General features: G+C 40.5%; 1 protein-coding gene across 1 annotated transcript; it reads left to right on the top strand.

The window, feature by feature from the left end:
• The first annotated feature begins 3,490 nt into the window (after positions 1–3,490).
• synpo2la (synaptopodin 2-like a) lies at positions 3,491–12,699 on the top strand. The gene is made up of 4 exons (XM_047350645.1): positions 3,491–3,801; positions 6,405–6,556; positions 7,046–7,764; positions 8,772–12,699. Exons 1-4 carry the CDS (start codon positions 3,700–3,702, stop codon positions 11,387–11,389), a joined length of 3,591 nt encoding a protein of 1,196 aa, XP_047206601.1. The 5' UTR covers positions 3,491–3,699; the 3' UTR covers positions 11,390–12,699.
• The last annotated feature ends 2,513 nt before the right edge of the window (positions 12,700–15,212 follow it).

Here is a 15,212-nt window from a genome sequence, read left to right as displayed (position 1 = left end):
TTTGAATGATGCTCTCCTTCCTCAGTTTGTCAATTTAGATGGATAGTCTTAGTAGGTTTGCAGTCATGATGGATTAAACACAGCTCTGTGAGATGTTCAAAGCTTGGGATGTTGTTTTATAACCTAACTCTGCTTTAAACTGTGTTCCTTTGTCTTCATGAGGCTGATTGTTTAGTGTTGCTCTCTAACACACCTTTAACGCCATCACACAACAGCTGTATTTAAACTAAGATTAGAATATGCACAAGTAGACGTTATTTACTAATTAAGTGACTGCTGAAGGCATTTGGTTGCACATTATTTTAATCAAAGTAAAAAGGGCTGCATGCTTTTCAGTTTCTCATGAAGGCATTTTGAAAAATTGTTTTCTTTACACTTCACAGTAATGCACTGCTTTGTGTTCCTAACATAGATTGAAGTTTGTGTTTATATTGAGACAAGATATAAAAGGTTTAAGAGGTAATATTTTTCTGCTAGGGACAACAAAATGTGTTATGCTTCATACCATTTCGATTGGTTCGTTCGTTCGTTCGTCGTCTTCCGCTTATCCAGGACCGGGTCGCGGGGGCAGCAGACTCAGCAGAGACGCCCAGACGTCCCTCTCTCCAGACACCTCCTCCAGTTCCTCCAGGGGGAGCCCAAGGCGTTCCCAGGCCAGCCGAGAGACATAGTCCCTCCAGCGTGTCCTGGGCCGTCCCCTGGGCCTCCTCCCGGTGGGACGTGCCTGGAACACCTCCCGAGGAAGGCGTCCAGGAGGCATCCGGTATAGATGCCCGAGCCACCTCAACTGGCTCCTCTCGATGTGGAGGAGCAGCGGCTCTACTCCGAGCCCCTCCCGGATGGCCGAGCTCCTCACCCTATCTCTAAGGGAGTGCCCGGCCACCCTACGGAGGAAGCTCATTTCAGCCGCTTGTATCCGTGATCTCGTTCTTTCCGTCATGACCCAAAGTTCATGGCCATAGGTGAGGGTAGGAACGTAGACCGACCAGTAAATTGAGAGCTTTGCTTTTCGGCTCAGCTCTCTCTTCACCACAATGGACCGGCACAGCGGTCCACAGCGGCGCAGCTGCCACATTACTGTGGCAGCTGCACCGATCCGTCTGTCGATCTCCCGCTCCATTCTTCCCTCACTCGTGAACAAGACCCCGAGATACTTAAACTCCTCCACTTGAGGCAGGAACTCCCCTCCAACCTGAAGAGGACAAGCCACCCTTTTCCGGTCGAGTACCATGGCCTCGGACTTGGAGGAGCTGATCCTCATCCCAGCCGCTTCACACTCGGCTGCGAACCGCCACAGCGCATGCTGTAGGTCTTGGCTAGAGGGGGCCAGCAGGACCACGTCATCCGCAAAAAGAAGAGACGAAATCCACTGGTCCCCAAACCAGACCCCCTCCGGCCCTTGGCTGCGTCTAGAAATCCTGTCCATAAAAGTTATGAACAGGACCGGCGACAAAGGGCAGCCCTGCCGGAGTCCAACATGCACTGGGAACAGGTCCGACTTAGTGCCGGCAATGCGGACCAAACTCCTGCTCCGCTCGTACAGGGACCGGATGGCCCCTAATAAAGGGCCCCCGATTCCATACTCCTGGAGCAACCCCCACAGGGCATCACGAGGGACACAGTCGAATGCCTTCTCCAGGTCCACAAAACACATGTGAACCGGTTGGGCAAACTCCCATGAACCCTCGAGCACCCTGTAGAGGGTATAGAGCTGGTCCAGTGTTCCACGGCTGGGACGAAAACTACACTGTTCCTCCTGAAGCCGAGGTTCGACTATCGGTCGGACTCTCCTCTCCAATACCCTGGCGTAGGCCTTACCAGGGAGGCTGAGGAGTGTGATCCCCCTGTAGTTGGAACACACCCATATATTATCTTTTGATCAAAAGATCATTTCAAAGCAACTGTTGTCTAATATATTCTTCTATCACAGTTTTTAGAAAAGCAGAAAAGTACTTTTTAACACCACAACTATTTGTATTGTAAACAGAAAAACATCAACTGGCAAGCAGCCATTCTATTCTTGACCAGTAGGGAGTGTATAAGCACCAAGTAATTTTTTTTCACAGCTAAATGAATTCTTAAAACACAGTGCTTTTTGTAAATTCATACAGAAAAAGATCCCTTGTACCTGAATCATCTCATTTGTGGTTAAACGTTTGCCTAAAACAGAAAGCAAACAGATTAGGACAAGAGGGTGGCCATTTTTTAGAGTGTATGACCCAGGGCTGATCTTGATTACCATCCTGAGGTCTGGAGACAGGTGAAAAGCACGGCTGCCAAGCGGAGCAGTTATCTCTAACGTGTTCTGGATTGATAATAGTAGCGTAACCTTCACAAACCAATTTTTAATGTCAAGTTCTCCAAGAAAAACTAAATTTACTTATATATATTTAACAGAGACTTTCTCTGTTTTGTTTTTCATAATTTAATGTTTTCAGAAGTTGTGTGTTTGAAGTTTAAGATGAAGACTGGAAGAGAATTGATTGAATGACTTTGAAGAAAAGTCAAAAATAATTTTTGTCTCTGTAAATTTAATAAATAAGTTCATGTTCACTTAAATCATATTTGCCTGAAGATGGTAATGCAAAAGACTAATGCACTTTCACAAAACTTCAGAATTAATAATCTCCTATGGTTCAAATCTGATAACCATGGGTTTCACAGGGTTTACATCTTGCAGAAATTTACAAAAATGCTGCATAATGTTTACATTAGGCACCATTGAGAAAATTGAGACACCCAAGAAAAACAGCAGTAGAACTACATTTATCTCATGCATGTAAGATGTTCTCCAAAGATAACAACTTGCAATGAATATGATCTGGTTAAAAGTTGAAAACGTCAGTCAGCAATTTATCCACATCACTCATTACTATCAGCACCTTTGACCTAATTTCAAAGCTATTTGAACGTAATTGCCCAGGATTAGTGTGTCCTTTCACTGCAAGTCTCAGATGTGAGATTTGAGAAACTGGTTGTGACCACACTGAAGGATTCTTAATGACCTCAATGTAAGAAACGCACCACCATTAAGATGGTCTGAATGTTCACTTTACCTCGGTGTGCAGAGAAGACGGTGGAGCAGTAGAGGTGGTAGGGTCCTATTTTTAGAAGGGCTATCATCAACCCAGAGGCATGGGTCTGAGTGACAGGACAAGTGTTGAGCTGGACGTTCCCCTCGCTCATTTTGGGCAGGCATTCCTCAGTGTAAGCAGCCACACACACACACACACACACACATACACATCATGTATCTCTTTCCCTCTACTCCCCCTTTACTGAGGCTAAGATGGCTGCAGGACTCTGGGTATTGGTGGGTTGCACAGGAGGGCATATGTGTGTATGAGAATGTGTGTGTGTGTGTGTGTGTGTGTGTGTGTGTGTGTGTGTGTGTGTGTGTGTGTGTGTGTGTGTGTGTGTGTGTGTGTGTGTGTGTATGTGTGTGTGTGTGTGTGTGTGTATGTGTGTGTGTGTGTGTGTGTGTGTGTGCAGGTGCGAGTATTGGCTGTGGAGTTCAGACGGCTGTCAGGACCCAGACAGTCCACCAGAAAAACAGCAGATCAGAGCTCTATGAGGGGCCCTGACTGCTAACCATGGAGCCAAAGCTCTGAGGGGCTGCCCTCAGATGAAATATAGAAGCCAAAGAAAAACGGATAAATAAACGAGAAACGAAAATCTAAAAAAAAAAGACACTAAACAATGGTTGCAGAAGAAGTGATCATCACCCTGTCCGGTGGGGCACCATGGGGGTTTCGTCTGCAGGGAGGAGTAGAGCATCAGAAACCGCTCCAAGTGGCTAAGGTTAGTAGGTAACTCAGAAAGGGGAAGAATAGTCTGTTACATTGTGCCTGCTGAAAAAAAAGTATAAAATTATTGCTTGCAACCTGCTTGTGTAACATTAGCCTAGATATATCCGGCACTGATTTAAAGAGCTGTGAACAAAACCGAAGTGGAACATTGGCTGCTGTGCAGGTTGGTTCAGGGCCTGAGCATGAGTCATAATTTGGTTTGAGAAGAGACTTCATGCAGAGGTGGACTATTATTGATTAGGAAGACTTTAATCTTCCACTAAGGATTGCTGTACATTGGTGCCAATGCACAGCTTAAAAAGATGAGGTAAAACTAAAATTATGCTGTCCCAGAACTCTTAACCTGCCTTATTTTTTTAATGTAATGTGTGTTTAAAGGTTTTTAGTATTAAATAACAAAATATTAATGTACTGACACAGATATTTGTGCATGTTTCAGTTGGCAAGTTATTCATAGTATATTTGAAAATATTTGACACTAATGTTATTTGTTTGATTATTTGCTGTACCAGTAAAAACAACATGGAAGGGGAAAACATAAAATTGGTATTTATTTGAAATGAACTTGAGTGTGGTGGTATTGGTATCCATGATTATTACATGAAACAATGTGTCCAGACATGGACACATTGTTTCATGTAATAATACATATATATAACCTTCACTGAAAACAATGGAAATCATTTATTTTGGCTTGCTTTAATGGATCTGCTTATCTTTATCAGGGCAAAATATGAGTCTTTTTAAAAATATTATCAGAAAGTTATTGAATATGTCTAAAAACACATAAAATATAGTTTTCATGTATGAACGCATATTGCATATCCTGGTTTATTATTTAATATTAATGAAATACGATTGACAAACATTTTATTGCTGATAAAACATATGCTATATGATATGCAACAAAATCTAAAAATAAAAAATATGTGAATCCATAAATTATTATGATTTTTTTTTATTACTAAATCTATCTGGTTGTAATTTTGGGTTTAAAAAAAAAAAAAAAAAAAAAATATATATATATATATATATATAAAATTATGATTAATAATTAATAACTATAATAATTTGTTATTAATAATTATAATTATAAATATATTATAATAATTATTATTATTATTGGCTCTAGCTCCAAAATGAAAATGTTTTGAGCTTCTTACATATTTTTACGTTTAGTGCCGTTTCACATTTTGAGGTAATCCTACTGTGTAAGGCCCTCATAAGTACGTACTTACGTTCTGCTCAATTAAGATTTTAAAAATGGTTTCCATTAACCTATTTAAAAAGCTTTTTTAATTGCTTTTTTTAAGGCAGATTGTATGAGGAGTTATTGGACATTATTGACTAATATTGCTAACAGATGACCTTTATGGTAGTGGACAACTGATATGACTGATCGTCCAAAACTGCCTGCTCCTTCACCCCTGTGAGCAATGAGGCACAATCGTTGCTTGTCATGTCTTGTATGATATCGTTTTAAACAGGTGGAGCAGCATGGGGCTTCATTGTGTCAGAGCTGGGTCTGTGATTGTGAGACTGCATTTGTATGTTTATTTATATGACTAAGTATATTTTTGCATCCATGTGGTGTATGCAAGAAAGCATGCAGGGGTATTATAAGTGTTATGATTTGCAACCACAAGGTGACTGACTGAACAAATAACTTGACATCTTGGGCCACAAGCCGGCACAGACCACTTTGAAAGGTTTAGCTAAATGGGGAAGAGGGATTTCATTACAAGCCTCCAAAATAGCTGAAAAGAAAACTAATTAGGGAAACCAAAGCAAGATGGCTTTAGCCCATAATTCAAATTTCCAGTATTTTGTAAACCTTATGCTAAATAATCAACATTACTTTTTTCAAACATTCTACGAAGAATCAACAAAGCAACATGTTGCCATTGTTTGCAAAGGCCTACGCCAGTTTTCTGTTGGCAACATGCCATGGTTTGATAGATCTCATGCGCAAATAGCAAAAGGACCACATGAAGCTGGCTGCTGGCTGACATTTTCCTTCTAAAGTGTTTACGAGAGCTCCCACTCGAGCTATAATTTATGGCATATGTCCAGTCACTGTCACAAACCAAATCAGGACAGAAGCAAAGCTCAGATCAGCCTTCTTCTTTTCAATCTGAGGTGTTAGGGAAGTAGAACCTGCAGATCCCAGGGAACTAATAACATTTTCAAGAAACTACATTGATGAAAGACAGAAAGATTGAATCCTGTATGCGCCAGCCCTTAAACCAAATCTTTACACCTGAGACCTGGCCTAGAGTTATTTTAAGTGAAACAAAATATCCTGGAAAATACAGGGCAGTCATTCACAGTTGCACATTAGGAATGTTTAATCGCTTGGCTTGTACAATGAGCAGATTTGCTTTGAACCAATAAAGAAATGTGGTTATGTTTTTCCACTTTCCAATGCTTTATGTGGACTTAAGCTTGCCCTAAACTTGGATTATACAGTAAGTTACTTGGAAGTGTTCTAAGAGAGTTGTGCCAGGCTCATTCTTTAAATAATTTAAAGAAATGCACATTTACTTGTTATTAATCAAAGCTCAAGATCTGTATTACATCCTTTCCCAATCGCAGGTGCGTAAACGTAGCAAGGCATGCCGGGCTGGGCTGCAGGAGGCAGATGAGCTGGTGTCTATCAATGAACAGCCATGTGGATCCCTTTCCCATGCCCAGGCCATGAACCTCATCGACAGCTCCCCTGGGATATTAAACATTCGAGTCAAAAGGTAATAGTTTACTAACTCTGAAAAATTATGGATGTTCAAAGACATCTTTAGTAGCTTTTTAGAGTTGTTTAGTTCTTTAGACCAGAAAAAGAATGTGTTGAAATTTAGACTTGTTTTACCCCATATGTACTGTACAACTTTTGCCAAAACAAAGACAAAGAAAGTCAGCCATTGTCATCCCATTTGATAAACCACTGCCAGTTTCAAATATATTTAGATATCTAAAACTTTTTTATGAGGATGTCTTACCAGACCTTGTTGTTATTTGTATGTGTCTAATTCATAAAAATTATTGCTTGGGAGGAAAACATCATCAGACAACTGTAATACAGGTCAGAACCCACAAGGGAAAAAGCTATATATCTCTGACATTATCTGCAAAAAAATATTAAGTATTCAAATACTTCTTTGAAACCCACTCAAAGGTTAATTCTAGAAAATGTGCATCCATTACCAGATCACTATGATCACCTCTTTAATTGTTCACAGGGCACCTGCTGCTTTTCAGTCTGTTGTTCTTGTCGCCCGTGCCCCATCTCCACGGATAGATAAAGAGTATCGTGCTGTTCTAAAAGCCATGTCACCAACCCAACCCCATCACGCGCCTGTCCGTGAGGTCCACCGTAGTCGCTCTTCATTGACCAGTGGATTGACTTCCCCACCTGGCAGTGAAGCTTATTATGGCGAGACTGACAGTGATGCAGATGTGGCTGGTTATGAGAGGCAACGACGCCAGAAACGCAGAAGCCCCAGCAATTCCAACTCTGGAAAACCATCAGGAAGAACATCTCCCGAAGGTGGGGAGACATCAGAAATGAGTGGCTATGACAGTGCTCCAGATGCACAGGTGTTTCCACGTTCATTGGAAGGACGTGGAGGAAATGGAGATGAAGGAGGGAGTCTTCCAGGAGTTACAAGAAAAGAGGTGGTTTACAAACCACCAGGTCCAGGAATGTGGTCCTCCCAGACATCTACTGAAACTTCCTCCATAATTTCCTCAGCAGATGACCAGGGGCCACGGGATGGAGGACAAGAGGAAGATAGTGGTTTTCTAGAACCACCCAATGTGCCACTGGTGTCCCCTGAAAGGGCAAAGGAGGCTCTGATGTTGGGGTCTCGCAGCCAACTTGTGCCCATGGTGGGTCCTGTTAATAACCCTATTGATGAGGAACTCACGACAACCTACATGGAAAAGGCCAAGCAAGCTAGTAAGTAAAGTTGAGGAGTACCACTGGTATGGACTTGCTCTCCAAGCTAGATCAAGAAGTGATAATCATTTTCCTATCTCATATCAGACACCATACAGTCAGCATATTTTCTTTTTTTACCTCGGTTTTCAGAATTTTATCTAAAAATATCATGACCACTCCTCTTAACCTTCCTGTGAGGTCTAACCTGTTAAACACAATATAGACAGTATAGTTTACTATTTTTATCTCTAGCTATGTCTGTAAAAAACCCAGCAATCAATCTGCGAGCACAGAAATGGCTCTGCAGTTGCTTTCAGGAGTCAAGTGGCAAAGCGAGGAGCCGTACTTTTCCTGGTCTTAGGGTTAGGGTTTCTAAAATGTAGCCAAAAATGTGAAATAAGGAATTAAACAAAAAATAATTTTTTGTTGCAAATGTACAAATTTCAGGCAATGGCACAAAGAAGTATAGCTGCATAAATGTTTTTTTTTGACAGCTTCTCATCTCATCCATAATAAGCCTACAGAAACAACAGAGCTGAGCAATCAAAAATCAGCAGGTTGTTAAGAACTTAAAGTAAATTACTCAGACAAATCCCTTCAGCCATTATAGTGTTCAGTTTTAAATGTAATGTCCTATCTAGGAACCTTAGCCAAGACAAATTAAGAACACAACTCAAATAATAGTTACTTGTGGTAACGCAGAATAAGGTTTCTAATGATTATTTCTTTAGTATTATACCAAATTAGATCGCATCTGATTGTATATATCAGAGTATATAAGTATATATAAGTCTAATGATGTGCACATTTTTCCTTTATCCAAACTAAGTTTAGGAATCTGTTTTAGAAGTGCTTCTGTGTCAAGCCATTAGATAGATACCTGTTAAAAGCATGTTGGTCGGGACATATTCAGATGGCCATGTTAGAGTCAGTTATAGGTTTAAAGGTTAAATCTTTCTGAGATTTCTTGCCCTTATGTTCCTCAAATCTAATGTTTCTAAAGATTATACTTTTATACTCTGCAGAACTAAATCGAGGGGACACATTTCAGGACAAGCAAGTAAAGGAAGCCAAAAGCAAATGTCGAACGATTGCATCTTTGCTGACAGATGCTCCAAACCCTCACTCCAAGGGAGTGCTGATGTTCAAGAAAAGAAGGCAGCGCTCAAAGAAATACACCCTCACAAGCTTTGGGAGTGTGGATGAGGACAGATTTCAGGACTCACAAGAGGATGATGGGGTATTTCCTGGCAGTGAATCTGAGTTTGATGAGGAGGGCTTCTCTGGAGCTCCAGACCCAACTTGGGATAGTGACTACATGGATAAGCTGGAAAAGAGGGCAACGGCAGGTACAGAAGGTCGTGAGGTCGGAGCAGAAAATGCTTTGAATCATGGTTTAAGTGACACTGTAGGAAAGGGTGCCCAGTTGTTTGAGCAGCAGAGAAAAAGGGTGGATGAACTTGCAAAGAAAGGGGAGGCAGCACATCCTCATGAACTTCCAGAATCCCAAGAGCAGGAGCATTGTCAGATGTATCCATTGCATCTTGAAATGCCTGCACAGGTGCAACCAACCCAAAGAGCTCAACAGTCACCAATCAACCCTACACCCACACAGGCAATTCAGTCTCAAACTCAAGCTCAAACGGTTGACTCACCCCATGCAGTACCCCATGGGGACCTACCCCACTCTACAGTGAGTGCAGTTAGCATGGTGATGATACCCCCTCCTGTGGCACTCAAGGCAACCACAGCCTCAGTTACGGTCCTGAGATCTGCACCCCCTTCTGAAACACCAGTATCCGAACTGCCTGCAAGCAACGTTCTAAATAGAACAGCACGTCCTTTTACCCCTGGCTTAATTAGCATTCGAGCTGCAACTGCTCCTGTAACATTTCGACCAGCTGTTGCAAAAAAGGCACAGCGGCCTGCCTCAGCAGCTGTTATGGCCCCACCATTCTCAGCAGCCTCTGAACTAGTCCATAATGCAACACCTGTAACTTCACAGCTACCCCCTGGTCTGCCTCCTGTGGTGCCCCCACCATACTCTTTTCCTAAAGCTTCCCTGCCTCTGACACCAGAAGCTCCTGTTACTGTTCACACTCCTGCTCTTTCTGCCCCAATCGAAACAATGCAGTCATTGCCAATATTGACTGGTGTTCATGAGGCTCCATTTTCAACTATGACCCCAATGTCTGTGCCTTCAGCACCTAGACCCCAACAAACAGTATCGGCACCTGTTCCTCCTTTATACCAAATGCCTGGCTCAGCTGATCCAGTTGCCTCAGTGCCTAAACTTCAAGTACCAGTGGCTGCGCCACCCGGACACCAAATTTCCATGCCATCTATAACTCCAGTGTCAGTAGTCACACAGCCTGAAGCTGTTGCCCCAACCCCTATTCCTGGTTCAAAAGGTCGCACAGGAATCTTACTGGAAGCACGACGGCGTAGTGGCAAACCTAAACCTATGTTCAATGTCCCCGATGTGAAAAAGAAATCCCCAAATCCTGAATTGTTGTCATTAGTGCAGAACCTAGATGAAAGGTCCACCAGACACAAATATGGTCAAGCAACCACTGAGGATGTCTATGAAGGTGCAGAGGAGGATAGGAGTGGTGAAGCTGGCACAGGAAGGGTGCCACCCCCAGTTGCACCTAAACCCCGGGTCATTCATGAGACCCCACAGATTCTTCAAGCAGGGGGCAAGGGGGCTCAATTGTTTGCCAAAAGACAGAGCCGCATGGGAATGTATGTAGTTGACACACAACCCGAGATCCCTTATCAGCAAGATGTGGCCATGCACAATGCAGCTCAACAGTTTGACTCCTCTGTCAATTCTTCCTATCCCTCTCAGTGGAAATACTCCCCAAATGTCCGTGCACCACCACCTATTGGATACAACCCACTGTTAGCCCCCTCTCTTCCCACAGGGCCTCAGAAGGACACCGCCATCCCAGACAATAAGACTAGTGGAGGCTCCCAAAAGGAAGGCATCAAGGCTGTAGATTTCATGAAAAGACAGCCTTATCAACTCAACTCTGCCATGTTTCAGTATGGAGGCAGTGTCACAAATCTATCAGCCATGCCCTCATACCAGGCCCAGCAGAATAACTACACAACAATGATGGTGGGCAGCTCACTGACCTCACCTCGACAAATACCCCTCAAAACAGCTCGTGTGTATGAAATCAAGCGTTTCTCTACACCCACACCAATGTCAGCTCCATCGCTTGCGCCTAAAGTTATTGCACCTCGCTCAGCTACTACTCTTGGAGAACGTTTGACTCGTTCAGGCATGATCTCACCACTTCCTGCTCCCTTTACACCAGCTTCAGCCCAACCTGAGTCAGTCATTACATCGAAACCAGTTTTATCTTCCTCTCAACTGGTGCAGCTACCCAACCTGCCAAAATTCTCAGGCACCTCTATTCCAAACCCTGCACCCCCTTCAGCACCCACATCTTACACTCCAGCATCATACACCAGAGGGCTGCAGACAGCCAAGCAGTTTCAGAGTGCACCGGAACTTAGCATTCTTGCTTCTTTGCCCCCTCTGAAGGCCAACCCTGTTCAGGCCCCCAAACCTCATTTTGTTGCCACTAGGGGTGGTGCCCAGCCCCAAGTCTGGAGACCAGGAGCATTTTGAAAAGCAACACACCTATGGGTTTAGTTGAAAATTAACATGAAATCTAGTAGCAAATATTATAATTGTTTCCATGTTTAAGGGAAACAAACTTATCACTATGAAAAATTAAAAGAAAAGTTTTAGGGGGCAGGATAAACAAAGACATGACATTTGAGCATACTAATTTGGGAATTATTTTGATATATTGCTACAGAAACAAATACCTAGCTATTGAAAAAATTAATTTCCTATCAGATTATAAAAAATGTTATGTGATGTGTTACCATATGAAACTTCAATTGTTTTATTGTGGAGTTAATAAAAACACATAACATTAATAAACACCTTCTTGTGTTCAAAATTCTGACATTTGACATTTACCTTTGCTGCTAACACATTTAGCTCAATGCCAGTGGGGTATAGGCATGGTTAGGGTTAGGCCTTTGGAGGCTTAAACTTCTCATTTAGAGGAAAACAGTCTGAACCTCACTATAACCTGAGAAAAATGCTATCTCTTTTGCACAGGTCACACTAAGTAAGCACAATTGAGGCAATACTTGTCACTAGACTTATTTAGATGCCATTCATGCACATTACACTCTAGTTTGTCAGCGTGATTGCTTGCAGATAGGTGTACATTATTACATTTTATTAAACAAATACTACATATAAAAGGAGGTGTATTTTATTTTTATTCTATCTTAAAGGAATTAATGGAAAGTTGAAACATTTAGGTTTTGTAAAGGGGCCTTAAGGAATGAGAACGGCTGTGACGAGAGGATAATATATGTAATGAAGCCTCAGGTAGATCATTGCCCATTTCACTGATATGGACATGGTCAAGTCTTATCAAATTAAGGCATCTGATTTATTACATTACAGCCTATGGATGTAAACAGAGTGGCCAAGGAAGTATGACCAGGAAAATTTGTGGTAATGCTCAAGATGCTGATGGGAAAAAGTTTTATTGGCATCTTCTTCCGCAATAGTTGCAACAAAAAGCTGAAATGTAATGGTAATGTACCTTGAAACTGGTGTTTTGATGGAAACAAGTAAGGGATAACTAAAATGATGGTGTTGTTTAATTCTTTTTTTTTTTTTTACCTTTATGTTAAAATATAATTCTTAATAAAAGCTAGCATTCATTATAAAATAAAGAAACTCCTAAAAAGTGCATGTAGTTATGTTGAGGTGTAAAATATGTCATCCAAGCATCTGGAGAGTTAGATTAAATGCTAAGTTTGAAACTGTTTGTTATTATTGCTGAGTGGAAGTTTATACTAAGAGGGAAAAACAAATATTTTGGAGAAATAAAACTAGATTTGAAAGCACTTTGGTTGTCTGAAATGTCTGATTTCACACTGGCTTATGTTGTTCAGTATTTGAACTTTCATTTTCTATGTCAAAGCATTCTGTCCCTGCATATAAATTGTGTTGTGTTGACAGTTTTTAGCTTGAACATTTAAAAAACAAAATGACACGTAATAAATACACAAGGAAGAAAACTATAATTCAGTTAATTTTATTATTGTAGAAAAAAGGTATTGATCCTTAAAAACAACACTTTGATGAAACCAAAAATAAAAATGTCTATAATGTTTACACAGTTAATTACAAATATGAGAAATTACTTTCAAACAGGTTTTTTTCAGTTTACCAGTGATCTACTGAAAAAAAAAAATTTAAATGGAAAACAAAAGGGAAAACGGGATACAAAAACTTAAATATATGCATGTATGTGGTCAATTGCAGGATTTTCTATTATCGTGTAAAATATATGAAGATATTTCTATGAAGTCTTAGTTTAACTGTCAAATATTTATAAAAAAAAAAGATTTCCATCCACTTACTTGCAGAGATGTCATAATTATTTGAATGTTGTATGTTTTTTACCTATTTAACCTTTTTTTCTGCATGGTAGCTACACTGAAGGATTAAAGAAAATAGAAACAGATTATTCTTTTAGAATGTTATCTGAATATATACAACCTTTCTGGGAAAATTCTATGAACTGTAGCCTTTCTATCCTCAAAACAGCAAAGGATTAGTGTCTGTTTTTGGAGATATCGAGAGGAAGTTAAATGTGGTTGTGTGTCCTGATCAGATCACCATTCATTCCCAGAATGGGGATCTGCGAGCCTACATAGTCAATTTAAAATAACCTATGATACAGGTTTGTGAACTTCTGTGAGTGGGGGTAGGGTGGGGGGTTAATCAAACACCTATACAAGACTCAAACTGTCACAGAAATAAATTCAAACTCCCGTCAGAAAAGTCTAAGTTACTAAGAAGGTTTGCAATCAGAAACATGAAAATGAGAGGGGGGAAGCCATTGCACATCCATGCTACCCTCTGCAGGAAATATTGTGGTAGAGCAACTACCCTCAAGTGTTATTCAATCTGGCTTTAATGCACACAGCCTAACCATAAAAATATCTAAATCAAAAGTCTTTGCAACATGTCATACAATTTAATACAAGACCTTAATAACCACAGTGCACCTATCATGTCAATATGCACCAAAATCCCGAAAGAATGTTTCTGATGCCTTGTTGATGCCACAAGGAATTATGAAACCTGTAAAGGCAAAAGGAGCCCACCCTGGTACTTGCAAGATATGTCTAATAAACAGGCTGATAAGTGTCTTTATCTGGTGTAGCCTTAGCTATTTTTTAAATTGTGTCTTTCTCTAACATTTAAAAGATCTCTCTAGTGCACACATGCACATGTGCACACACTAAGACACAGAGCCATGCACGCACCTAAGGATTATATTAAAACAACTAATTGAGCTAACGCATGCTTTTAGACAGTGAAAGAAAGTTGGAATACCCGAAGAGAACCCATGTTTGCACAAGAGAACATTTCAGCTCCACACAGAAAGGTCAAAACTGTAGCCATGGACGTTCTTGCTGTGAGGTAACAGTGGTAACAATGGATGGCCATGCAACCTATCTCCAGTCATCATTTACAAAACATTTTACCAACCAAATTTCTTTCTTAAAGATGATGGTTTATAACTATCCTTCCTGATTGTAAAGCTAATAATTTCCATTTAGGAGTTTCAGAAAAATCCTAAGTTGTTGTGTTACGTTGTGTATGTTTTAAGCAAAACAAAGACCTGTCCTGTTCAAAGTTGTTAAGAGACGGAAGCCAGTCCATGAAGTCTACGTTCAAGACAGGTTGCCACTCCATCGCAGGGTCATTATAGAGACACTAATGAATATAGACCACCAAGAACCAACAAAATAAAAAATGACATACTGTTCAAGTCAGACTTTTAAATACACTTATTAAAAGGACATGTTTCCCTATTTAGGTCAGAACAAAATGATTTTCATTTGCTAAAAGCAAGAAAAATGAAAGAGTAATTCTTTAAGAGATTTTCTTTTTAATTGCTTTTTAAACGGTATGACTTGGATCAAACATTTTGGTTATACTTCCAAAAGCTTCTCACAATATATCTCACAATTTTGTGTAAACACCCCAGTTAAATTGCTAGATTTTCATAATGAAATAAATCTGTTAACCTTGGTTTGCAAAAAATAAACTGCAATAATCATGTTGCATAAGTGTGCACACCTTTAAAGTAATATTTCACTAAAGCATCTACTGACTTATTTTCATTCAATTCAGTCTTTTTGAGGTTACTAACAATCAAATATATTAAATCTGGCTAACCCTAAAGTCAAACTTTTTTAGTTGTATTTTTCAAAATATCCCGCTTTTGCATCGTTTAGATAAAGGTGAGGTGAAGTTCTAGCAAAACCTGAAGTACTGATAACAACTATATTAACAGTATTTCCAGTGCTTCAAGTCTTGCTGGAGTCATCACCTGACCAGA

The sequence above is a fragment of the Girardinichthys multiradiatus genome, chromosome 22 (genome assembly GCF_021462225.1).
Source record: "Girardinichthys multiradiatus isolate DD_20200921_A chromosome 22, DD_fGirMul_XY1, whole genome shotgun sequence".
Classification (NCBI taxonomy): domain Eukaryota; kingdom Metazoa; phylum Chordata; class Actinopteri; order Cyprinodontiformes; family Goodeidae; genus Girardinichthys; species Girardinichthys multiradiatus.
This window is presented reverse-complemented; position numbering and strand designations above follow the sequence as displayed.